Source organism: Dryobates pubescens, chromosome 4 (genome assembly GCF_014839835.1).
Source record: "Dryobates pubescens isolate bDryPub1 chromosome 4, bDryPub1.pri, whole genome shotgun sequence".
Lineage (NCBI taxonomy): Eukaryota > Metazoa > Chordata > Aves > Piciformes > Picidae > Dryobates > Dryobates pubescens.
The window spans coordinates 4,446,700-4,473,540 of record NC_071615.1 but is presented as its reverse complement, the minus strand read 5'-3'; the positions used below and the strand labels follow the sequence as shown (position 1 = coordinate 4,473,540).

Below are 26,841 nucleotides of genomic sequence, written 5' to 3'. Positions count from 1 at the left end.
CTCCCCGGGGGCCGGAGCGCGGGGTGACCCGCAGCCCGCGGCGGTGGGAGCTCGGCTTGTGGGCACGCCGATGAAGCGGAGGGGAACTTTGGCCGGGCTGTCCTCGTAGGGGGACATATCAAAACACCATCGCTTGTGGCAGCACTTCACCATAAAGAGGCACCACGCTCCAGTGCCGGGGCGCACTGCTGCCGGGAAGGCGCCGGCTTCCTCACAACAGCTCAGGCACTCGGGGAGGCAATAAGCTGTCCCTGCTGGTGACTAGATTGCTCAAAGCGCTTCTGAACCCCTTCAAGATTAATAATAAATCTTTCAAACACCTTAAAGCATTGTGGGGGGAGTTATCGGCTCATGGGATTAATACAAGCTTTATTCCAAAACGATTCCTTTTTTTTTTCCCCTGAAAAGTGGAAAGGATGGTTGCTGAGAATGGGAAGTTGTGGCAGATTTTGTTGCGCACTAGTGAGAGCAGATAAATCGCTGGCAGTGGTGATATGACAGTCCTTCAGTCACATGGTGATTCAGGGGGAGGCTGTACTTATTTCAAGTCAGATGAGACACTCCAAGACAATTTTAGTCTATTTCCTTTCATTGACATTTCCCACAGCATTTAATTTCTGCTGCCATCTAGTCACTCAACCCAGGTGTCTCCTATACTCAGTTATTTCTGCTGGTTTGGATGAACTTGGATTTTAATGAAATATTCTTGATGCTGATAGTTAAATGTTTTTTACCAAAGGAAAACCCACTGCAGCAGTCTATACTATGCATCAGAAGGAACACCCTAATAAAGGTAAATGCACATGAGCCTATTTAAGAAAGCACAGAAATAGGAGCATTTGGGATGCAAATACACTTACTAAAACTGCATAAAAATAAGAATTCCAGGTATGAGTGCTTCTCATTTTATTGGTTTTTTTTTTCACTTCCTGTAGACAGGAATGATATGGTTGACACTAGTGGAAAATACACTGTTTTGTACAGTGGCTTTCCTGAAAACACCATTAAACTGCAACATCTGTCTTACGAGGAAAGGCTGAGAGACCCGAGGCTATTTACTCTGAAGAAGACCGAGAGGGGATCTTATTCATGTTTACAAATATCTGAAGGGTGGTTGTCAAGAAGGGGCAGGCTCTTTCCACTCCTGGCAAGTGATAGGACAAGGGCCAACAGATACAAACTGGAGCACAGGAAGTCCTCACCATGAGGGAAAAGCTTTTTACTGTATGGGTGACACAGCACTGCAGCAGGCTGCCCACAGAGGTTGTGGAATCTCCTTCGCTGAAGACTTTCAGGGCCCATCTGGATGTGTTCCTGTGTGACCTGTGCTGGATTCTATGCTCCTGCTCTGGCAGGGGGGATTGACTCAATGACCTCTGGCGTTCCCTTTCAACCCCTGACATCCTGTAATCTCCAGAGGTCCCTTCCAACCCCTACCATCCTATGATTCTATGCAGACACAAAAAAAATGTATGTATAAACTGTGAACTTCCAGATTAAGCGCCGCCAATCCACAATAATGCTTCACACTTTTCACATCCAAAGTATTGGCTGCATTCACTAATTAATGCTCCTACCACTTATTAACCTTGGGAAGATAAGTAGTTATCTCCACTACAGGCACAGAGAACTAAACCAGAAAATTAGAAGTGAGAATTATTTCAGGTGTAAGTAATTACAACCAGACGCTCTCCCCTGAAACTTTTCATGCTGCAACAAAGACGTGAATGACTCAAGTGATTCTCCTTTGCCTCTTGCCTCAGTGCTATTTCAGCTGAGATCCTCGAAGCGTGGGTGCAGGCGAAAGCTGTGTATAAAATTAAAAAAGCATGGCATTATTTAAGCTGAGAGGCCCTTCAAATCATGTTTATACAGCAGCTGAGTGGAGAGTTCTGCACGCTCAGCACTTCTGAAAACTAAGAGCCACACAATTTTTCGCCTAGATAGCATTTTTCGCGAGAATGAATGGAGGAAGCAACATGTTCTCCTTCAGCTATAGATTTTTGATTGGCCTGTACTTAAGCTAATAGCATAACTATTTATTTGGTATAAATAAGGCATTCTCAGCTGAAGATGGCTTTTGTAATCCATGGGAGGAGTCTTAGAGAAAAATGCTGTGAAAACTAATTCAATTGCAGAAATCATTTCTGAACAGGGCCAGAAAGATTGTGCTTGATGTTAGTTATTGAACGCTTCCACGTTTGCTTTAAATGCACCAAGAGCTTCTGGAAAACCTACAGCATAACAAAACTATAATCACTAGAGAACAAAAGAAGAAAGGGCTTGCAGCAGGAGGTTCCAGGAAACAAATGTAGGTGGCTACCTGAGGCCCTGGCCTTTCCATGCATCATTCCATGCACCTCCTATCAGTATCAGATAAGGTTTCAGAGAGACCACAAGAGCTTGCTTGCTCTTTCAGAGTCGAGTTTAGCAAACAGGACTTTCAGCTCCACTGTTCTCAGTGACTCAGTGAAAATTCATGGGGTGTTGATGGTTTGACAGTGGTGTTACAGAAAGCTATTCCTGCTAGATTTCTTCCCCCAAAAAATCTCATTAATGAGAAGGTTTGTACATGGAATACTTATTGTAACAGTTGGTTTGCCTGGAGCAACCCAAAATCACTGGGTTTAAAAGTTGTTCCACTCACCCTTAGATTGCTGAGTAAGGACTGGAAGAGAAACAATAGCAGTGAGATAGAAGCACAGGGACTGAAGGGAAAGTTCAATGGAAAGGCAGAAGGGAGGAAGGAAGGAAGGATCTTTTGATTTTTGTTGTGAAGTAAGGGAAAGTTCAAATAGCAGACCATGCAAAGAGGAAAGGAGGATCCAACTTTTAGATTCATTGTTCAACCAAAGCGATTGTAAAAGCAGCAGTTAGCTCGCAAACAGGAAGAAAGGTAATATGCAAAAACCAAACATTCCAACATTAAAGGTTACTGTCAGAGTGATGAAACACAAGCAAAAGAGTCTGCCCACAGACTCAAGAGCCCTGCCATCCCAAGGACCCAGCTGGGTTTGAACCATAGCATGTCCTTCCTCATGTTTGGAAAAATATCTGGTTGTGATGGCAGGAGAGGTAACAGGATTTTCTCTGTGCTTTAGCGTGTCAGTGCAGCTTGCAAACCAGGAAGTCAAAGGCTGGGCAACTACCAAAAAATCCAGACCTGCAGAAAGTGCCTGTCATCATTTCCATTCATTACATTGTCCACAGCTTAAATACAGGATCCATCAATGGAATTTGAGTGGAGTTAGGATGCCATCTTGTGACTAGCTGCTAAAATACACAACTGCGGCTTCTCAGGTTAGTTTCTTCTATGTTTTTTCCCTCAAGATTTTATCAAAGCGTGAAAATACTGCAATATAAGATAGAGTCTACATTTAAAATGCTAAGTACAAAACCTGTTCTGGCCTCCTCGTTATTTATTTTTTTTTTTAATGCCAGCATTTATATTCTGTATGTTGATGATTTGATTGAAAGCACTGGGCTCAGAAAAACCCCAAACCCCCCACAAAATAGGTGTTCGTCTCGGGAGTGAGCATAGATCCATTCTTGAAGAATGGATCAACTTTTTCCTCTAAACACGTCAGATAAACATCAAGATGGTCCCCAAGGCAAGTTCATGGGTTTCATTTGCTACTTTGAACCATGCATGCTCAACAAGACGACACACACCACGTTTTTCCATCAGCCTGACAGGTGCCCAAGACAGAAGGCAATGGTTTGATTACCACAGAGGCCAGGTCTCTCGGAATGCTGGTCACACTGGTAGCCAGCATGAGAACTTTACCAGTTTCTCGGCCCATCCGGAGAGCTTTTCCCACTAACCTGAGCTTTGCACCAGTGATGCAGACTGGGAAGCGCCATTCTTTACTTTACAGAAAACGTTACTTAAAGACGGTAAAAGTCTTGTACAGAATAACGTAATGCTCGGAAATGGCCTGGCGACCTGCAGTGGCCTGGGGGTAGCTCGCTCCCATCGCTTAAGACGCCACAGGCCTCGCTGCCCCCGCCCTGCCGGCAGCTTGATGCCCCCAAGTCCCCTACGGGCCCCCTCCGCGGGGCTGATGTGGCGGCTGCCATGGGGCCGTACTATGCAGCAGGGGTGTCACCGCACCCTGCCGGCTTGCCGTACCCGAGAGCAAACGCCCTTCCCCCTCTGTCCGAGTTTGGTAGCGCCCGCGAGGGCACCGCCAGCCGTCGGGCGAGCGCATGGGGGAATGTTTGTAGGGGAGCAAACGGGAAGGTTTTACTGTCCTGTCACTTCCGCCTAACACTGGGCAAGGAAATACGCCAAGCTACTGAAAATGCAGGAAGATTTAACTCTGTGTCAACTCAGATGTGGCGGTACCTCCTGTTTTCGTCTCTCCGAAAAATGGTTCGGCCGAACCCCACCTCAGTACCCTGGAAGGAGGCGCCATATTGGGCTCAACCACAGCGAGGCAAAAATAGGGAGAGTTACGGCTGCTCTACGCTGCGAAGAAATTAAAGTCGCCGCTAATTGAGCAAAGAGAGGACTGCGAAGGGATCAGAGGTTTCCTGTGAGGACAGCGGGAGTGAAGACAGCGGCCGTGGTCAGAAGCTGCGGCGGGGCAGCGTTTTCCACCCCTCCCGCCCTGCGAGGGTTGGTCGGCGCCGCCGCGCGAGGCCCGGCGGTCCTGGCGCACATGGCCCGGCGCTAGGAGCCTCCCCGCCCTTCCCCCGCTCCTTTCCCCGTCGCTCTCGAGCAGGGAGCGCGCGGCCGGCCGGGCCCCGCACCGAGCCCCATGCAGGACACCGAGGAGAGCCCGGCGGCCGCTGTGCCGACCGACGCCACGGGCACCGGAGAGGAGCCCGAGCAGACGGACGGGCCCCCGCCGGCGGACTCGCCGCAACAGCAAGAGAAGGGAGAGGGGCAGGAAGAAGACGGAGAGTCTGAGGCGCAGCCGGGCCCCCTCGAGCCACCAGCCGCCCAGGAGTCTGCTGTAGCCTCCGAGCCCGAGCAGCCACCGCCTCAGCCGCCTTCGTCTCAGCCGTCATCTGGCCGCGAAAGCCCAGAGAAGGCGGAGGCAAAGGCCGAGCCGCCGGCCGGGGCCGAGCCCGAGACAGCAGCAGAGGCCAAGACCGAGCCGTCGTCGGAGGCCGAGCCACCCGCCGAGCCCGGTGCGGCGCAGGAGAATGGGGAGGCCGCTCCCGGCGTCCCGGCCGAACTTGAGGACGAGATTTCCTTCAGCGACCCCGAGGACTTCGTGGACGACATCAGCGACGAAGGTGCGGGCGGCAGCGCTGGCGGGAGGGCGGGCGGCCGGGGCCTGGTGAGGCCGGCCGTGAGGGGAAGGGAGGAGCCGCGGAGAGGCGAGGGAGCCCCGACGGTGGGCCTCGGCTCTGTCCGTCACCTTGGAGTGCGGGAGAGGTCCGACTGCGCGAGCCCAGTGCTGCACTGCCCGGTACTGCCGTGGCCGTGTTAGGGACCTCGGGCAGCGAGTGCCTTCTGAAGGAGCGATGCTTGGTCGTAGCATCCCGGGAGAGAGTGCGGGGAACCGGGCTCTCTGCTGGGAAAGGCTTCGGTTCCCCCATCGCCTGTAGGCCTGGCAGCTGGGTCTTCTGTATGCTGTGGCTGCCCTGCCGGCGTGGGTCTCGATTGCTCGTAAGACTAATTACACGGCTTGGAGAAGCAGCATTCCTTAATTGAAACTTTTTCTGTGCGTTGTCCAGTATTGTTTAGTAGCTGTTCTTAAATAGGCTGTTAAACTTCGAGTATCAATCTGTGGACTACCCTCACAAAGTGGAATCATCAACTTCTGTGCTTTGTTTTGGGGTTTTTTTCCAAGTAGAGTGAAATCCACAGATAAATAGTATGGGTTTGAGAAGAGTTACTGCTCATGACGATCTGCCTGAGGTACTTTGTGACAAGAAAACAAGGGGACAACATTTCTGGCAGTTGAAAATTTAAGACTGAGGTTCCTTTAAAAGGGTTGGATATTGGATATCATAAAATGGCTAAGCCACTCTATCACTGCATCAATAATTGTGGGAATAGCTGGTTTTGGCATATTGGACTTAGAACTCTGTTTTTTCACATATGTCTTTCTAGGTAAATCATTTCAGTTCTCAGAATAGCAAAACTACTTACTTGGCCAATACTTGTTGTAGCATATGTGCTGTTGTAGGGCCTTCTGTAGGTATATACTGCATGTTGTAGGGCTTTAGGTTACATGTATCAGAACTGGAAGTACGTTTCTTAAAGCATATGGTACTAAGTCAGCCTGTTATTTGTATTGGCAGTGGAATACAGGTGAGAGCTGTTGCCTTTTGGTGTTCCAGTCCTGTGTTAGGCTTAATGATCCAAGATAAGTTTCTGCCATTTTAAGAAAGTGTGTGTTGTTTTCAATTTAGCAGTCTGTGTAGCTTTGTGAACTTGAACATTTGCTTCTTGAAGAGGCATTGACAAAAGTGTCTGCAGGTATATTGTTGGATTCTTTTTGTCCAGTTAAGTGTTCATGTGCTACACATCTATATCTAGGATTATTGTGTTCCTTGCTGTTTATTCAGAAACTAAGCATATTTTCCATCCTCACATACTTTATTGGAATGGATTAATTTGTTTAACTTCCCAGCTGTATGAATAATACAGTGTCAGTGTCTGAGTTACAGTGCTGGAGTTAATCACACCTGCTGGTCTGGCTCTTTCCAGCTGTGTATGTTTCTTCTTGATCTTCCTTGTTCCTTTCGCCTTATCCCAATGACTCCAAGGAGAAAGGCAGTCCATCAATGTCACTCGGACAAGGCTATTTCAGTGCTTCTGGCATCATTACATCTTCAGGAACACCGTTGAACTGGACCAGGTTTAGCATGGGCTATCTTAGATGTGTTACTTCAACAGGGCAGAACAGCTGATCCAAGTTCAAGCAGGAGAAGAGATGTGCCTGATACCTCATGGGTGCAATGAAGCTTTTGTTTAGAGAATGATAGTGGTCCTTAAAATACTGCCAGCTGAAGATAGCTGTGTACCCACCACACCCTGCTTTTTTTCTGGGTGGAATAAGAGCTGGCTGAACCAGCTCCTTGCCCTTTGAAGATTCCTTTGTTCACAGTTTTGAATGTAAGGTAGAGGAAGGCAATGATGTAGGTATTTCTTTAATCTTTTGCACTTTTAATTCAATACAGGGTATTGCATTCTTGCACAGGTCTAAATATGCATTGCTTGGTTTGTATGTAGGCCTGCAAAGTCTTTCATGAGAAGTGATTGTGAAAATGTGACTAATGGAGCTTAAAAAATGACCCTTCTGCTCTTCATTAAACTTTGCATTGTACACTCATTGCTGAGCATTTGACTTGCTCCAGCATAAATGTGCCCTTAGCTGGTTTTGAATTGTTGCTGCCAACTAGTAGATAGTTGCTATAAATGGAGAAGTTTGTGGGTTTGATCTTGAGTGTGCAGAGTAATAAAATAATGTAACATGGATGATGATTCCTCTAACCTTTTCAGTTTTCCTTAGTTACTACCATTAGTGGTAAGTTTTCACAGTTTCTGGGCCTTTTGTTTTTATTATACAAGCAGTCATCTCTAAACTACTTATTTATAGTTCTTACATGCAGAGGGAGAGCATCTTTGAGTATTAAATGTTAGAAACAACGTTCTATAAGTACTACATAATACTGGTGGTGATAGCATCTGTTTGTATCAGCTTTGTGATCAGTGGAAAGCTTCATAGAATCACCCAGGTTGGAAGGGACCCCTAAAGGCCATCTAGTCCAGCCTCCCTGCAGTGAGCAGGAACATCCTCAACTTGATCAGGTAACCCAGAGCTCTATCAAGCATCACCTTGGATATCTCCAGGGATGGGACCTCAACCACCTCTCTGGGCAACCTGTTCCAGTGCTCAACCAGTAGCCTGTTGAAGGTTGAAGTTACAGAAGGCCATGATTTTTTGATATTCAAAATGATCTGCTGGAGAGCTTTCCAGTGCTGTTTCCAGGCAGAATAATTTCTAGAATCCCAAACTCGGCAAAATCACTTTAAAATGTCTTCAAAATACCAACACATCTAATACCCTCTTTCATTAGTTCTCATATTTGAAATGTTTCTACATGCATTTGGGTAATACTTTTTCCCAGTATGTGAATGGTAGATGTAGTTGGACTCTCCAAATTTTATGGCTTAATCCAGAGTATAGTGGCTTGCACTTTCCCTCTAGTCTTGCATTTTGTAGTAGTCTTAGAATCATAGAATCAATGAGGTTGGAAAAGACCTCAGAGATCATCAAGTCCAACTTGTCACCCAACACCTCACGGCTACTAAACTATGGCACCAAGTGCCACATCCAGTCACCTCCAGGGACCGGGACTCCACCACCTCCCTGAGCAGCCCATTCCAATGGCTAACAACTCTCTCTGTGAAGAGCTTTCTCCTCACCGCAAGCCTAAACTTCCCCTGGCACAGCTTGAGACTGTGTCCTCTTGTTCTGTTGGTGGTTGCCTGGGAGAAGAGACCAACCCCCACCTGGCTACAACCTCCCTTCAGGTAGTTGTAGAAAGCAATAAGGTCTCCCCTGAGCCTCCTCTTCTCCAGGCTAAACAACCCCAGCTCCCTCAGCCTCTCCTCACAGGGCTTGTGCTCGAGGCCTCTCCCCAGCCTTGTTGCCCTTCTCTGGACATGTTCCAGCATCTCAATGTCCTTCTTAAGTTGAGGGGCCCAGAAGTGGACACAGTGTTCTTCACCCAATCTTAAAACTTCCTGCAGATATGTGTCTGATTGGTTTGTTTGTTTTTCCCATTTATATGGTGTATGTGAATTTCTGCTATTAATTTCAGCGGGGTGTCTGTTCTGGTCCATTTGCATACACAAAACCAATAACATCAATAAACCAGGGATGAGCTGCCACTTGTATCTAATGTTTCTGTAGAATACAGTCATGCAGTCACTAAAGTTGCAAGGGCATGACTGATTGCACTGGGAAACAATCAGAATCTAGACAAGAATTAGGATTAGGGGCAGACAGTGGGATTTTCTTTTTCCTTAAAAGGTTTAAAAGTAACCTTACATTAAAGTTATTTCAGAAATTGTTTGGATATCCTCATCTTTAGTGCTTCTAGCTCCATCCATTGAGGACTGAATTGTTGGTGTAATTATGTTTTTTCTTGGATCTACAGGTCAGTGCATTTAGTTAAGGTTAATTTGAGAAGTGTATTTAAATTCCTAGATTGCCCACGAGGTTTAATATATAATGATAATAGAACTGAACAGCAGATTAAGGTTAGATATGTCTAGAACTTATCAAATGTATATCTAGATGCCAACCATGTTAAAATCAGTGTTCTTGTTCAAGCTCCTAATTTTTCACAGTACTTCTAGTTGTACTTTGTAATTTTTAACTGTTTTAATCCTGGTGTAGTACACAAGCTGCAGTTGCAGGGTTGCAGTCTATCCAAGTGTTCTCCCTTCTGTGTATGGGAAACCTGTAAGCAATCTCTTCCCAGTAGAGAGAAGCTTGCAGCTGACTGACAGGGCAGGGAGTGAACAAACCATCCTACCAGCAAGTACTCTCCAAATCTGTAAGAAAGGGGGATTAGTATGGTTAAAAATATCCAGAGTATGAAAAGGAGTATGCTTAAATATGGCTTTAAGTGTCTTGTCTTAGATCTTCGTTTTTGTGTTTAATTAAAGGTTTAGATGGAGTATGAGTTCTCAAACATAATTACAGTGATGCTAAGACATGCTTTTGAATTATGCTAAAACTTGTGTCATTCAGGAGGGAGCTACATGTTACATTTCTTTTTATCAGTCATCTGGTTGTAATCTGAGCAAGGCTATAAGTCAGAGCTTGAGTAGTAAACCTTGCTGTTGTCAGTTTTGAGGACTTCGTGAGACATTTCCAACTCTTGAAACAAGCTAGTAGTGCAAGTGTTGACATCCTCATTGTAAGGTATTTCTTCAAGGCTTCTCGAGTTAGCTGCCTGAAGGCTGTCAAGAAACTGCGTCATCAGGCCTCTTAGCAAGGGAGTACTCTTGGAATGCTGGCTGTTCACTTCATTTGTTTCTCTGATGGAACCTTCATTCACTACCAAGCTTAAGTGATTCTTGAAATTTCCTGAAATCTGAAGTCTTCCTGTTGCTATCCTGTTCATCTTCATCCTTGATGACGTTGATTGGTGCCTTAGTTTCTCCTGTGTTTGTTCTCTGCAGAATTACTTGGCGACGTGCTGAAAGATCGGCCGCAGGAAGCAGATGGCATTGACTCTGTAATTGTTGTGGACAACGTCCCCCAGGTTGGACCAGACAGGCTTGAGAAACTGAAGAATGTCATCCACAAAATATTTTCCAAGTTTGGTAAAATCATCAATGAATTTTATCCAGAAGCAGATGGGAAGACAAAAGGGTAAGTCGTATCTCCTGCTGGAAGTAGGATTGAAACACTACTCTGACTTACCCTTGATTATTGATGTCAGTGCTCTGTGGCTGGTTTTTGTGGTGACCTCATCACTTTCTTCTACCTCAGTCTGTACAATCCTGACATCTAGTCTCGGTGACAAACGAGTTCCTGAGGGAGCTGGGAAGCTTAATAGCTCATTAAGCTATATTGGCCAGGGGCATTATTTATGGAAACAGTTCAGCTGAGTTGGAAGACAAACTCCTGTGTAATACTATATTTTGTTACTTTTCTGCCATGGCTAATAAATAGGTTGAAGATCTGTTGTAGTTAATAACTTAGTAGCAGTGGGTGTACTGTTTATTGCAGAAGGACCTGTCAGTATTCTGCCTCTGGTTGCCACTGCTTATGCTTACATTAACAACTCCAGGTTCACTGGGTTCAGCAAGCCCTTCCCAGGACCCTTTATTCATTTGCTGACTTCTGATGCCTGGTCCAGGTTAATTACAACATCTGAAATTGAGAGAAAAGCTAAGCAGAAAGGGTCAAGCCTAAAAGGAGAGGGCAAGGGAAAAGAAAGTTTTAGGGAGAGAAAGCAACCAAAAATTAATCTGATAAATAAGAGGTTGTACTGAGTCTTGTTACTCTGGTTGGACTAGTATATTTTCCTAAGCTTGGGAGGAATCCATAGTTTAGAAAGCATAAAATGAGTTTTCTGGAGTGGGGGGATTGTTGTCAGCATGAGAACATTATTCTCTCTTTATTCATGGCTGTCTTTGAGGCAGTCTTCAAGGTAGTGTTAAAATCTACTGGGCTACAAGCTAGATTGTATTAGTGGCAAGAAGGGAGCTGAATTGTGTTCAATGTAATGAAAAAAGTGGTGCTTTGAGATGTCTGGGATAGCAAGATCTACAATTTCCAAATGTGAACTGTACTCATCTGTAAAGAGCTGCATGCTTAACCTTGGTGTGTTATTAACTCTGACTGTTGTCCTGTGTTGCATTGAACTTGCATTCATCCCTCAATCTAGTCTGCTTACAGAGGGGCTACCAGTTTAATTCTAGTCAAGCCCATACAGTGAAAAAGCATGCATGGACCTGTGGCCAAAAGTTATTTTGTAGATGGTTTGTACTGAATTCTTAGCACATCTCCACTGTTCCATTTAAAAGTTCTGATTTCGTCTTTTTTGTGTATTATAAGCCTGTTACATAGTCAAATGAGAGCTTCCTATTTTGACCTTCCTTCATTGTAGGTACATCTTTCTGGAGTACATGTCTCCATCTCATGCAGTGGATGCTGTGAAGAATGCAGATGGATACAAACTGGATAAGCAGCACACTTTCAGAGTCAACCTTTTCACAGACTTCGATAAGTGAGTGCAGCCATTGTGTGTATCTGTAGCTTTTGGGATTCTAATCAGGAGTGCCTGCATGGAGTGTAACCAATGAAATTGCTCTTTCAGGTACATGACAATCAGTGATGAATGGGAAATCCCTGAGAAACAGCCATTTAAGGATTTGGTAAGGACTTTTCTAAAAAGTGGAAAGAATATTTAGCAAAAGATGAGATGCTTATGTCCTTGCTGGAGTGTTCATATCAAAATAGAAACTGTGTGTTAATAGTGTTGTTACAAATGCAGTGTTTGTAGCCCCTGTCCCTTCCCTCATTGTCATGGAGTGGCAGGGAATACTTAGTGTTTCTGCTTAGCAGCCACATGTAGGGTGACTCCTTTGAGTAAATACTGATTTTGCACAAGTCAATTAAAAATGGAATCTTGAAACCATCTTCTTATATCTTTAAATGTTTGAGGCAAACTTCTGTGTGTGTTATTGCTAGCCTTGTAAAAATGTCCTGTGGAGGAAGGGATGGTTCTTCCTAACACACAAAAACCCCCCCAACAACAACAAAAGCCCACCAAACAGGCAAAAAACCTCTAAAGTTAATTTAGGCACCAAGTGGTAAACATCATGAAACCACCTTGAATGGCCACTGTTTTGTCATCTCCAATAACCTGCAGTTTGCATTATTTTATTTCACTTTACCAGTTTGTCTGCAGGGGTAAGACTCCAAAGCTGTATGCTCTGTGTAAGATTTGACTTCCACCTGCTAGGCAGTTACTCGGGGAACTTGTCATCTTGGCCTTTGACGCACTGACAATCTTTCTTGCTTCTCTTAGGGGAATCTCCGATACTGGTTGGAAGATCCTGACTGTAGGGATCAGTACAGTGTCATCTTTGAGTCTGGAGACCGCACCTCCATTTTTTGGAATGACATCAAGGAACCTGTTCAAATTGAGGACAGAGCAGTGAGTGTCCTGGAAACGCTGTGCATTGCAGATAACTGTCAGTTGTGTTTGTTTTATCACGTTTTGGCTTTTCACTTGCTGGCCTGCATCAGAAATAGTGTGGCCAGCAGGGAAGTCATTCTGCCCCTGTACTCACCACTGGTTAGGCCACACCTTGAGTACTGTGTCCAGGTCTGGGCCCCTCAGTTTAAGAAGGACATTGAGACTCTTGAACGTGTCCAGAGAAGGGCAGCAAGGCTGGGGAGAGGCCTTGAGCACAAGCCCTATGAGGAGAGGCTGAGGGAGCTGGGGTTGCTTAGCCTGCAGAAGAGGAGGCTCAGGGGAGACCTTACTGCTCTCTACAGCCACCTGAAGGGAGGTTGTAGCCAGGAGGGGGTTCTCTTCTCCCAGGCAACCGGCACCAGAACAAGAGGACACAGTCTCAAGCTGTGCCAGGGGAAGTTTAGGCTTGAGGTGAGGAGAAAGTTCTTCACAGAAAGAGTTGTTGGCCATTGGAATGTGCTGCCCAGGGAGGTGGTGGAGTCCCTGTCCCTGGAAGTGTTCAAAAAGGGATTGGATGTGGCACTTGGTGCCATGGTTTAGTAGTCATGAGGTGTTGGGTGACAAGTTGGACTTGATGATCTCTGAGGTCTTTTCCAACCTTAGATTCTATGACTCTATGGAAAAAAGAGGACTTTTTTATCCATTACCAAAATAATTTTTTCTTCCTCTTCAAGAAGAGTAGTGAATTGCATCCTTAGAGCTAGACTTAACTGCTGAAGTGAAACAAATGTGAAGTGAACTTCTCTGTAATATTTGGGGTTTTTTTGGTTTTTGTTAAACTGGTCCATGAAGCCTATTTAGTTTTCTTCAACTCTATATTATAGGTGATTCAGAAGGACTTACAAATGCAGAGTCAGAGTTTAAGGAGTGTTAGTCATTAGAGCTGACTCTGTGCTTAAGCACACTGCTTCTGATCATTTTGTACTTTTGTGCTGACCACAGAGGTGCTAAAAGAGGAATAGCTGGTTTGGTAAGGGAAAGGCAGAGCTAATGTGCCTGTCTGCTGCAGGCAGTTGGCTTGCTGAGAACTCCAGGTACCCAGAAGCATTTTAAGAACCATTATGCATTGCAGTAGAAGGAAGTTGGCTCTGGAATGATGGGCAGTTTTGCTGATCACCATGGTCACTGCCTGTGGTCTGCGTTGCTGAAACCTCTCAAATTTAGCTGAAGGTCAAGAGCTGCATTGTTTCTAAGAAATTTGAAATAGCCTTACTTCTGAGAAGAGTGTGTTCTCATAAGGGCTGAAAGACAACAAGGAAACTCAAGCCTGTCTTGGTACCTGGAAAATGGTTTTGGTGATCAGTTAAGTTGAACAGCTCTGACAGTTTTCAACCCGAAGAGTAAAGTACTCTGCATTATGTACATGAAAGTAAACTCCACAACTGCAGGTGCTGAGGTCTTCACTTGGTACATGGATTTGCAAAATGTGATGCTAGAAGCTGCACAGTAATTGTTTTCCCTTGAGGAATCCAGCATGTCATTAAACCTTTGTGTGTCCTTCTTTTAATGCAGCGGTGGACGGAGACCTACGTGCGCTGGTCCCCAAAGGGCACCTACCTGGCCACGTTCCACCAGAGGGGCATCGCGCTTTGGGGTGGAGAAAAGTTCAAGCAGATTCAAAGATTTAGTCACCAGGGGGTGCAGCTTATTGACTTCTCACCTTGTGAAAGGTATGGGATCTGACCTTGGTTTGGGCTCAGGAATCAAAAGCACAAAGCACACATTCTGGCTGCTGTGCTTTCAGATCTCTGTCAGGGGTTTTCTATTTGCCTGTGCAAGTAACTGCAGAAATCCTTCTCAGAAGAAATGAAACTGACTTCTTTTTGACTCCAGGAAAGATACTTAATATAATCTGGAATAATTGGTCTACAAAACTGAGCTGACAAGTTCACTCAAAGACCTTATTGTCTGAGGAAGAAAGCCATCTGTTTCCCCTTCTTTGTTTGGAGGGAACATCTGTAGTGTTAGATTTCTAGTTCTCTGAAAAGTTTCAGTTGAGCAGCATCTTCCAAATCTGTAGCACTGCAATGGAATCCTTGAGATTTCTTTAACACTGAAGAGCTCTTCAGAGAAGGTTAAAATAATTTCAGTACTGAGATGCATCTTTTTTTTTGCTAGTTTGCAAATAGTGTATTTGGAAGCAGTTAAGTTTTATGTTTCGTTGTATTGAAGAGAGATTCTTTAAATGGAGAAGTCCAGCATGCCTGTAGTTCAGGATGGCTAAGGTCAGTGGATTTAGTTTTGATTCAAAACCTATTACTTCTTGTGGCAAAACTGTATAGGAGACCAGAGTGTTTGGTGAGGACTTGAACAAGAAGACTTGAACATAAATACAGAGGGATGTCCTGGAAACACTCTCTCTCAGAGGCTTTCTTCCCCTTTATCACACTGTTTTTCCCTCCTTTCCAAAAAAATCTCATTACAAAGTCTGCTGTTTTAAAGTGCCTTGTATTTAAATGCTGTTTGGAACAAAGCCTGCTTGTCCTGATGTATTAGATGAAGTTCCAGTAGTGAAAAATTACTATTTCTTTTGTAGGTACTTAGTGACCTTCAGCCCTTTGATGGACACACAGGATGACCCTCAGGCTATTATCATCTGGGATATTCTGACTGGGCAAAAGAAACGAGGATTCCACTGTGAAAACTCTGCTCACTGGCCTATTTTTAAGTAGGTTAAGAAACAAAATTAGAGGGATAGTAGTCCCAGTCTTCATTTAATAAAAACACTATTCCTATCTAATATAATTTTTTTTTTCTCCTTTTTATTTACTTAGATGGAGTCATGATGGTAAATTCTTTGCTCGAATGACTTCAGATACCCTCAGCATCTATGAAACACCTGTAAGTTCTTGCTTTACAATGTCAGTCTTTCTCATGGTACCTGTTTTAAAGGATACATTTTAATATTACACTTTAGAGCTGGGCTTAATAGGAGACACATCCATTTGTCTTCTGCTTTTTTGGGGTGAAAAAAATTCAGCTGAGTCCAAGAGTAAATTTTACATCACACCTCTAGAAGGACTTGGCAGCTCAATATACTCAGTAGGATCCAAGGTTATGTGATACCTTCTGGCTCTCAGTAGCAGGTGAGTGCCAGAGTACCCAAAGTTGAACTATAAATTGCAGCCTACTAGAGTCTGTTTTGCCTTTTTTGTTTCAACTCAGGCTGCTGTAGGCATTAATTCCATATAGTATATTTTATTTTATTTGTAATTGGGTTCTACACATTTGCCACAACAACCCCATGCAGTGCTACAGGCTGGGATCAGAGTGGCTGGAGAGCAGCCATGCAGAGAGGGACTTAGGGATACTGGTTGATAGTAGGCTGAATATGAGCCAGCAGTGTGCCCAGGTGGCCAAGAAGGCCAATGGCATCCTGGCCTGCATCAGGAATAGTGTGGCCAGCAGGAGCAGGGAGGTCATTCTGCCCTGTACTCAGCACTGGTTAGGCCACACCTTGAGTCCTGTGTCCAGTTCTGGGCTCCTCAGTTTAGGAAAGATGTTGAGCTGCTGGAAGGTGCCCAGAGAAAGGCAACAAGGCTGGGGAGAGGTGTGGAGCACAGCCCTGTGAGGAGAGGCTGAGGGAGCTGGGGTTGCTTAACCTGCAGAGGAGGCTCAGGGGAGACCTTATTGCTCTACAACTGCCTGAAGAGAGGTTGTAGCCAGGTGGGGGTTGGTCTCTTCTCCCAGACACCCAGCACCAGAACAAGAGGACACAGCCTCAAGCTGTGCCAGGGGAGGTTTAGGCTGGATGTTAGGAAGAAATTCTTCATAGAGAGAGTGATTGGCCATTGGAATGTGCTGCCCAGGGAGGTGGTGGAGTCACCATCCCTGGAGGTGTTTAAGAAGAGACTGGATGAGGCACTTAGTGCCATGGTTTAGCTGATTAGATGGTGTTGGGTGATGGGTTGGACTTGATAATCTCGAAGGTTTTTTTCCCACCTGGTCAATTCTGTTCTATATGTTCATAATAAATAAAAAAACAGATGGAAGAGCTCTGAAAGCTCCACACAATTTCCTAGTTTATGTACAGTAAGAGTAGAAAGTGTGCATGTAAATACAAGAATGTTACTAATTTGATGCTTCACACCTTTCTTTTCTTTTAGTCTATGGGTTTGTTGGACAAGAAAAGCTTGAAAATCACTGGGATAAGGTGAGTCTGATCCTTTGTAAGGCCACCTTGGTGCTACAATGATGAAAGTGGTTTCTGCTTGGAGTGTCTCTTGCTAAAAATTAACATGGCACTGTTCGAACTTTCTTCCTGTAGGGACTTCTCGTGGTCTCCAGGTGGTAACATAATTGCTTTCTGGGTGCCTGAAGACAAAGACATCCCAGCAAGAGTGACTTTGATGCAGCTGCCTTCTAGACAAGAAATCCGCGTGCGGAATTTGTTCAATGTTGTAGATTGTAAACTGCACTGGCAGAAGAATGGGGACTACCTGTGTGTGAAGGTAGACAGGACTCCCAAAGGCACACAGGTATGTGGCTTCTGATTAGATTCATAAAATTTAGTTCTATCTCATGCTGATACCTAGTTTTCTTACAGTACTGTCTTTTAATACAGGCAGTGTAAATTACATCATGTCAAAGATGATATAAATCATGTGGAAAGCAAAATGTATGCAACGTGTCCAGGATTTGCTTTTGACTTCAGTGGCATCTTGGATGAGAGCTTTTTGCCTCACCTGTTTGCCTTCTCACTGCTAAGCAGTTGTTGAGCATCTCACAGGTCGTGCTGCACATTGTGCCATATGTTTATCTGTCTCAATTACATTCCATACCAGACTGAAAAGAACAAAAATGCTTTTGCACAATTCCATCGGTTCTTCTTTATCAGTACATTTAGTATGTGTTTGGCAGTAAGATGTACTGTATTTATCTGCTGTCCTTAAAGAAACAAATCTGCCTCCTGACAAGCTAATTGTGTAGCTGTCTTCCTATGCCTACTGATAAGATTATTTGTTGTGCTGCTGCTGTGCTGGGTAATGAGCTGCTCTTGGCCTTTGCAGGGAGTGGTGACCAACTTTGAAATCTTCCGAATGAGAGAGAAACAGGTGCCAGTGGATGTGGTGGAAATGAAAGGTAATGCCAAGTATTTCCTTACCTTTGATCTTGAGCCTTTTTGAGCAGACACTTTTGTGTTCCTCAGAAATTCCTGTCAGGGTGTGATGTGACTTGTTAGGAGCTGCAGGATCTGTGTCACAGGGCATCTAGCCTGAAAATGAGAAGTAAACTTTAGTAGCTATTGATGTTTGACTGGAAGAGTGACAGACCTGGAAATCTGTTATTAATCAAGATGGTAGGACTGATAATGAGTGTTTTTTGTAGGAGGGGAGACTCTGGGTCTGAAACACTTCCCATAACTCCCCACATTTGCCTTAAAACTTGTGTTTTTAAATACAGCCTGTGCAGCAAAGTGTTAACTGATGGATTCCCTCTCTTCAGTGTCTGGGTTTTCTTTGGTAACCACTTGAAATCAAAGCTTTGTTTTGCATTTTGACAGAGTCCTGACCCCCTTTTGTTTTGTTTTGTTACAGAAAGCATCATTGCCTTTGCTTGGGAACCAAATGGAAGCAAGTTTGCTGTGTTGCATGGGGAGACTCCAAGAATTTCAGTTTCCTTTTACCATGTTAAAAACAATGGGAAAATAGAACTCATAAGTAAGTGACTACAATCAAGTGAGAAGTGCAGATACTAAAGATTTTGTGTGAGAGTAGTGCAGTAAGCTTAAAATTGTAACTGTTTATGGTGGATAATGTAGCAGTGGTTGCTATTCTGCCTGACACTCTACAAATTGTAACGTTGTGATGACAGCAAAACTGTCTTCATTTTGAATCAGTCCAGGGGCTGGGAATAAAAGACTTAACAGGCCAGAACAATTTTGTGGTCTTAGGACAAACTTGGCACAGACTTGGTTCACCTTAGATAAAATTTATTCCCAAGCTGGGTAGGGGTCTTTTGATCTCCTCTTTCGTCTTCTAGCTTTGGATGTTCTGATGCTACTGGGTTTTGTCTTTAGGAGCATAGAACTAAGGGCTGTTGTTAGAACTTGTTCAGAAATGCCTTCTGAAGAGTAGATGGAGTTCACTGCTTGCAAGCCAGTTGATGGCATTGGATTGTGATCTTTTTTTTGCTGATTTTGACATGTTTCTTTCCAGAAACTTTTGACAAGCAGCAGGCAAACACGATATTCTGGAGTCCTCAGGGGCAGTTTGTAGTATTGGCTGGCCTCAGAAGGTGAGTACTGCACAGCTCACTGAACACCACAGTCATTTTAAGGAGAAGGAAGACCAGAGTTTATCTCCTGGAGAAGTATTTGATATCTGCATGAATCTGTGGTATAAACCTGACAAAGCTTTGCAGAAGCAAAGGAAAAGAATAGATAATATCAGGAAGTTGCTTGTTAGAGCAGATGAAAGTGATTTTATTTCTTTTAATTAAAAAGCTGAATACTGTTTGCATCTACATGCTTTCAGACAAGTGCTGCTGTTAACCACACAAATCTATTGCTTCTTTAATCTTCATTTCTTAAGTATCTAATTGCTAAACTTTGGCTATAACTTGCCTATAGCATGTTTTCACTTTAAGAGCAGAAATGAAACGGGTTAAGGGCCACTGAACATAGACACAAAAGTGTGATTCTTACTTGGATTCAGTCTTTTGCTCATGGCATTGCTTTCTAACCACAGACTAGTATGATTCTGCTCTTCTGGCTGCTGTGAAGGTTTATCTTTATAGTGAGGAGTTGTAAAGATGCAGCTTGTGAGATAATGCTTTGGCTGTAGTAGTGTGTGAACCAATCTGTCCTGTTTTGCCATTGCAGCATGAATGGTGCCTTAGCATTTGTTGATACATCAGACTGCACCATGATGAATATTGCTGAACACTATACAGCTTCAGATGTGGAATGGGATCCTACAGGCAGATACATTGTCACTTCTGTGTCTTGGTGGAGCCACAAGGTACTAAAGTTGTGGGGTTTTTATTTCTCCTCCAGAGATGTTGGAAAGGGCTGTTGGTTAGGAAGAGAAAATGGACGCTTGTCCCACTGATCACATGACTTAAATCCTGCACCACAGTGTTGTATATGGTGATTTCTGAACAACAGTATGTATTTGGGCCACTGGCTTCACCAGTTGGTCTAAATAAGTTCTGGTAGGGCTAAGCTAAGTGGCTTTTTCCTGATTATTTTTTATTTTATGACATCTTAAGTGGTTTCAAACTTGATCTCCTTGTGGTCCATGCAGAATAGCAGGATTTATTGCTCCTGTCATTACTTTTGCATGGTTCCAGCATTGTAATCCTCTTCTGTACAAGTAAAGAAGCTGAGATCTAAGGTTATGATAGAAGGGCTGGCTTAGTTTCAATCTAGTAGGTAACTTCTTGCAAAGCTTCAGTGGAACAAATGTTTTGACTTGTGCCAGGAAGGCACTAACAAAAGAGCACCCTAGTTCTGTTCACTGATGGTGCTGACAAAGTGAGGGCTACAGTGTTAAGTCCCAGCTTATCTTGACCAAGGTGGGGCACTGCTCTTGCAGGTGGACAATGCATATTGGTTATGGACCTTCCAAGGCCGTCTGCTTCAGAAGAACAATAAAGACAGGTTCTGTCAGCTGCTCTGGAGACCACGACCAGCTACCTTGCTCAGTGAAGATCAGATAAAGGTACTGTATTCCACTGGCTTTCTCCTGGCACTGATTTGGTGTGTAAGCATCCTCAGTTTACTCTGGCCCCTTGAGGATGAGGCTTGTCAACAGTTACACAACTAGCTGTTGTACTGAATTAGTGAAAACACAGTCTGCTGTAAGGGACATCACTTCTGGGAATGACTCTAAATATTAATTGTTCTTTGAGCTCAGAACTGGCTGCCAGCTGTTCTTACAGTTAAGGTACAGTGAAAGGGTATAAAAAATAACCAAAATTAGTTTAGCTTTCCAGACTTCACCAGTTGTGTGTGTAGAATAGAATTAACCAGGTTGGAAAAGACCTTCAAGATCATCAAATCCAACCTATCCCCCAACACCATCCAATCAACTAAACCATGGCACCAAGTGCTTCATTCAGTCTCTTCCTAAACACCTCTAGTGATGGTGACTCCACCACCTCCCTGGGCAGCACATTCCAATGGCCAATAACTTGTTCTGTGAAGAACTTCTTCCTAACATCCAGCCTAAACCTCCCCTGGTGTAGCTTGAGACTGTCTGTTGTGTACAGAAGCATGGATATGATCTGTAAGCCGGGAAGAACAAACTAAATTATAGCAAAAGGAACCTGCCTAGAGGAGAGAGATGCTTTAAAAATGTGCTTAGGTCTGCCAAAGGAGTTCTTAGAGAATATGAGTGATGTGATTGCTGATCTGATACCCTAATCAGAATAAAATCCCTATTTTACAGCAAATTAAGAAGGACCTGAAGAAATACTCCAAGATCTTTGAGCAGAAGGATCGCCTGAGCCAGTCCAAAGCTTCAAAGGCAAGATACTCTTTGGAGTATAGTAATGTAGATTTAAACTCTTGTAAGGTGTCCTTAGTTACTGTGTAATGGTGGTGTGACAGTTTTAGGCTGTGCCTTTAAGGTAAAGGTCAGCTACTGAATTCTCTAGCTGAATGTTTTGGGGTAAAAAAGGAAAACAAAGATAATTCTAAACTAATTTCATTGGTAGATCAGTGGGGATGTAACTTTAAGGTTTTACTCTGTGCAGTCAGTCTCAGTCTGAGTCTGGACAGGTGCTGTCTTCCTTCTGTTCCTGGCAGTTCTGACCTTGGACTAATGAGATAAGAAATTAATTCCTTTCTTCCCTTAACAATGGCTTTGAACTAACAAATTTCCCTTAATATCCTTTTTTCCCCAAAAGGATTAGAGAGAAAAGGAGTAAGGGGGAGAGGGGGCTTTGGGGGGGAACCCTCCTCCATCGAGGGGTGTGTGTGGAGTTTTCTGTGTTAAGTTCTTTCCTGTATGTTTTTGTACATACTGTAAATGCTGTATATTGCAGATACATTCATTGCATTTCATTCTGCTTGTAAATACAGCCCTCTTCCATTTTGCTTCTCCAACTGAGTTAGCTGTGGTTTGGGGGGGGGAGGGAATTGAATGTTTCTCACTACCGCAGGTGGTCTGTCAGTTAATTTCTTCTATGACCTCTGTGTTGATTTGAATCCTGACGGTCAGAGTTAGTTCCTGCAGGTAGTTCAGAAAGATGCTGCTAAACTGCCAGGTTCAGCATTGATTGCTTCAGTAATGAGTAATGGCTCTGGAGAGGCACTAGTGTTAGCCTCATTAAGGAGAAGTGGTAGAATTTTGGGGTTCTCAGTGAGTTGCTGCATTAACCAGTCTCTATTTAAAGACAAGCTCTTTAATGAGAAACAACACAACTTGCCCAAACAGCTTTTGGTTCGTGTAGGAGAAAGATCTTAAGTCAGTAGAAAGTATGGGGGGGCGGGGGGAAGTTTGTGACTTGCTGATATTCATTGTGTGTGAATTTGATTCAGTGGGGAGGTTTAACAATCTCTTCCTGCCTCTGTAGGAGCTGGTGGAGAGGAGACGCACGATGATGGAAGAGTTCCGGAAGTACCGCAAGATGGCACAAGAGTTGTACATGGAGCAGAGGAATGAGCGTTTGGAGCTTCGAGGAGGTGAGCCACACCTCCCACTTGTGAAGCCTTGCTGCTAAGTAACTGATGCTTATCAAGTAACTGCCCTCTGCCAGGGGTTCATCCACTTCTCTCCCTCTGTTTCCTGCCAAAGCTAGTCCCTCCTCCTCTCAAGGTTATTTACACCTTTAGCCTGAATCCAAACAGGATTTATTTATTTACTCCTTTTAACAGAAGCAAGCTCAAGTATTGCTGGCTGCCAGGCTTTGGGATGTGTTTTATCTAACCTCAAGCACTGGCTTGATAACACCCAAATCTCTTTGCAGCCTTGTATTTAACCAAAAAATCCACAGAAGCCCTGTGGTGAAAGATGATCATACGTCTGCCATTGAATGGATTTAGTGTGTACTTGGTATGATTTTAAAGCACCAAATACCTCTTGTTTCACTGCTGGTTTAAGGACTGTTTCTGCCAAGAACAGGAAAGCCTTGCTGCCTTGTTTGATGCATTCAGTGTTGATGTTTTTCTGCATTCCAGGGGTAGACACAGATGAGCTGGACAGCAATGTTGATGACTGGGAGGAGGAGACTGTTGAATTTTTTATCAATGAAGAAATTATTACCCTTGCAGAACCAGAGTAATTAACAGAACTGTGGTAAGATAGCACACCTCTCAGCAGAGAGGAACTTCTGTCAGCTATTGCTGTAGATGCAATCATTTGCTTGGGAGACTTAAGTCTGTTTGTTGCATGAGTGAGCTTGGTGTTCTGAGGCAGTTTATGCTTTCTCTTATTTTAAAAGTAATTACAGGCTCAGATTATGAGTTGTACTGAACAGAATACTGTGGCTGTTCTGTCTTGCCAGGGTGGTCGAAGTCACAACAGCATCAGGGTCAGCTTCTAAATGTGGTACATTGCAGACTAAGTTCTGTCACTAGGAGGAACTGCAGTTAGAAGTTTTGCCTTTTGGAAGAATGACATGTTAGTTGGAGACTGGACAGAGTTTAAATACTAAAGGTGACAGAGCAAGTTGAGTAGCCTGCTAAAACTTTGAGTAGGTGTTTAAATACTCCCATGGACTCTGCTGTCATTTTCCACACATGTTGGTTAGAACTCAGGCAGCAGCAGGGTCCTCTGTATTGTCACTGATTGCTGCTGAAATCTTTTACTGACTCCAGTGCTTTTCCCAGTTCCTTTTTGTGAATTCTTGTTATGTGTTTGTATGTTGAGAAGAGAAGTTCCTTCTAGCCTCCGTTGCAGGAAACTGTAGTCATGAGGTCTTGGGTGACAGGTTGGACTTGGTGATCTTTGAGGTCTTTTCCAACCTTGTTGATTCTATGATATGTCCCTTAGGGGACATTGAGGAGGAAGAAGAGGTTTTGATAATGAAGGCATTCACATAGGACTTAAAACCTGGAATGTGTTTCTGCTCTGTCATGATTTGGACTTCCCTTAAGGAAGGGGGTACTGGAAGTATGCCTTTTGCAGCTCCAAGTGACCCTACAGTTCCTTAGCCTCCAGATACCTGAAGAGCTCAAGTGAACTGTGAGCAGTACACCTCTTGGAGCTGTAGAAAAATGAATAGCCCTGGTACCTTTGGATATATTTGGATCTGTGTTATCTGTGTGCCATCCATGGGAGATCATTTTATGGAAGGAAGAGGGAGGGAAGCTGCTTAGTGTATAGATTGAAACAAACATCAGTTAAAGAACAGGTGTAACATGTTTTTGTTGCCTTTCACCAGCTGGCATCTGCAGTGAAGTTGAGCAGTTTGAGCAAAAGCAATGTAACTAACTCCCCTCTTCTTTTCCTTTTCCTGCAGCACCACCGTATCTTGTGCTGAAAAGAAGTTCCTTCATTTTCAGAAAGCCTACATCAACTTTGGAATTTTTAATCCATATTCTTACACTCTGGAAGGGTGGATGCACCAGATTTTCTCCATTCTGACACATTGTAGTGCCTTTAAGTCCTGCTGCCTGCTGCAGTGAGACGCTGGAAAGGCGCTGCTTTTAAATTTGTATTCTCGGTTGTTTGGGTTTGGTTTTTTTTTTTTTAAGGGTTTGATTTATGTTTTGGTTTTTTTGTTGTTTTTTTTTCTCCCCCTTTTTAAATCCACTATTACCAGTATTTACTTCCTGACCCCTGTGCAGTACTTACCAACTGGCAGGTTTTGACTTTTTGCCAGCAAGGTGAGATTCATCAGTGCACCCCTGTCTTACACACACACACACACACACGATGTTTCTGTTTCAGGACTCTTTCTGTGTCCTGAGTGCATGGACAGGTGTTCATTTTGTTTGGGGAAAAGTCAACAGAACCATTCTTTGTATGATGTGTTTTAGTGTGCTGAAGCAGCACTACAGTGGGCTATATCCTCCTCCTTTCAGATTGTGAAAGGATGCCTCTCCCTCAAAGAGCTGAATATGGAAATAAAAGCAGAGCTATACTAAACCCAGGCTGGCTACGCGTTGTTTGTAGGGAATCGTTCCCTCCATGAAGGTCAAAGCATACCCACAGTACAAAGAGTGTTTGCTGTATTGAACTTCCTTTGGATTTCTTTTGATCTCAGTTCCTCCTGGCTCTTCTGTTCTGTTGTTTTCTTTTGGTCTTCATAGTGATTGGGTCCTTAGAGCAATTCACTCACCTGACAGGTTGCACTGTTCAATATAGTGGAGTGACTGAAAGCGTTTGCCAACTGACAGGAGCCTCAGGAATGCCTGGATTAGTCTTGTTAGTGACCACTGCCACCTTCCAAAGAAGTGCTCTGCGTTGCTGCACATGCCTTACACTCCCTTTCCTAGGACCTAGGTTCATTTCTAAATCCCTGTGTGCTCAGTGGGGAAAAGTGTACTTAAAAGCTGCTGGGACAATGTCTGTCTGTATTTATGAGCAGAAAGTGTTTTGGGTTTTTTGGGGGGTGTTTTCACAGCAGTGAGAGAGATTGGCCTGCTGCTTGCCCTTTGAGGAGTAAAGGAGAATGAGGATGTTCCCTCTCCTCTCCTGGACTGTGAAACTACTAGTGAGCCCTCTTGCCTGGCTCTTTTGAACCCTGAGATCACTTAAATAGCAGCATCTGACAGAGCTGAAGTGGAAAGGCCAAGGAACAGTAATGTTTATAGCACTCAATTCTTTGTCCTTACGTGAACGTGCAGTGAAAGCAAATGCAGGACCCCCTCAATTAACTCCCTTGCTCTCTTCACCAGGAAGACTCTTCAAACTAATTGTACCTTAAGGATGCTATTGACTTAGTTTCAACTGTTCACTGTTAGACCAGTGGGTGGCTTTTTTTCCCTAGAAGTCTGTATTTGCTCATTCATAATCCATATATACAGAGATTATAGTGTTGTCCACAGTATTTACCAAGCTCAAGAGAAGACTGGATGAGGCACTTGGTGCCATGGTTTAGTTGATTAGATGGTGTTGGGTGATAGGTTGGACTTGATGATCTCGAAGGTCTTTTCCAACCTGGTTAATTCTATTATATTCTAATTACTTTCTACTAAAATGGTGGAAATGGATGGAAAATGCTTCTCTGAAGTATGGATCATCAGTGAGTAAAAACCAAAACCCAAACCCATCAAAGTCATGATGTCCTTGTGGGAACTTTGGAAGCTGACAAGATGTTGCCCTGACCAACAGTTAAAGCCCCTTCTCATCTCAGGCTAGCATTTCTGCCACTGCTCCCTTCAATTACTGCATCTCTTCTGTAGTGTTTCCTACTTCAAATGCTTTTTGCAGATGATGTGGTATTAAATTTGCTGTGTGAGTATGGTTGGTAACCTAGTCTATTTGCCACACCTCAGAATAACAGGAGGAGTCATAGCAGGGAGGAAAGGTCCTCCCTGACTTTGTGTTGGTGTGTAGCCCCAAGCACTGGATGCTGCTGGTTCACAGCCTGTGGCTCTTACCAGGACTTTTGAAGGGTTGTCAAAACAAGCAGGTTTGTAGGTTCTGTATAGAGCTCTGAATGGGTGGGGGAAAAGGCTTCCAACAGCAGTTGTACCTCCACCAACTGCCTTCAAAGGTCCAGAATTTGGGTGGGAAGGGGGAAACAAACCTTAAGCATTAAGTAGGATAGTATCTCACTGTGTTTGTTTAAAATATTGTCTAAAGTATTTTTCATTACTGTTCTTAAGTAGCAAGACTAAGTGGAACAATTCATTTAATCCTGGGCTAGTTTTCACTTTCACAGTCTTTAATTTGTAACAGATTGAAAAAAATACTCTCATGACCTTTTAACCTTCTACAGTCTTTAATGCAAACTTCTTAAATGCTACCATTTTTTAATAAAGCCTTACTGTAACTTCTATGAACTTTGACTCATTTACTGTTAATAAATAATGAAGACAAAAGGTGATTGTGTTGTGGGCTTTTTAGTAGGTTCTTGTGCTGAATGGATTGACACTTCAGATTGCTGAGGGATTGCCTTCCTGAAGATAGGAGTCATGGAATGCCACCATGTGTGAAATGACAAGACAATGGAAGATTGCACTGAGCTCAGGGAGGGAGCAAATTGTTTCCTGGCAGTCTGGACGGCTGTTGGCAGTTCCTGGGCAAGGCT

At 43.9% G+C, this 26,841-nt stretch overlaps 1 protein-coding gene across 1 annotated transcript; it reads left to right on the top strand.

Annotated features, from left to right (window-relative positions):
* The first annotated feature begins 4,476 nt into the window (after window positions 1-4,476).
* On the top strand, window positions 4,477-24,841 carry EIF3B (eukaryotic translation initiation factor 3 subunit B). Its single transcript, XM_054180336.1, has 19 exons — window positions 4,477-5,247; window positions 10,163-10,355; window positions 11,599-11,718; window positions 11,809-11,866; window positions 12,523-12,651; window positions 14,206-14,363; window positions 15,230-15,361; window positions 15,468-15,534; window positions 16,800-16,846; window positions 16,961-17,171; window positions 17,703-17,775; window positions 18,231-18,353; window positions 18,852-18,930; window positions 19,517-19,655; window positions 20,232-20,357; window positions 21,087-21,164; window positions 22,216-22,324; window positions 22,820-22,937; window positions 24,103-24,841. The coding sequence occupies exons 1-18, from the start codon at window positions 4,764-4,766 to the stop codon at window positions 22,921-22,923; spliced, it is 2,430 nt and encodes an 809-aa protein (XP_054036311.1). The 5' UTR covers window positions 4,477-4,763; the 3' UTR covers window positions 22,924-22,937; window positions 24,103-24,841.
* Window positions 24,842-26,841: the final 2,000 nt, after the last annotated feature.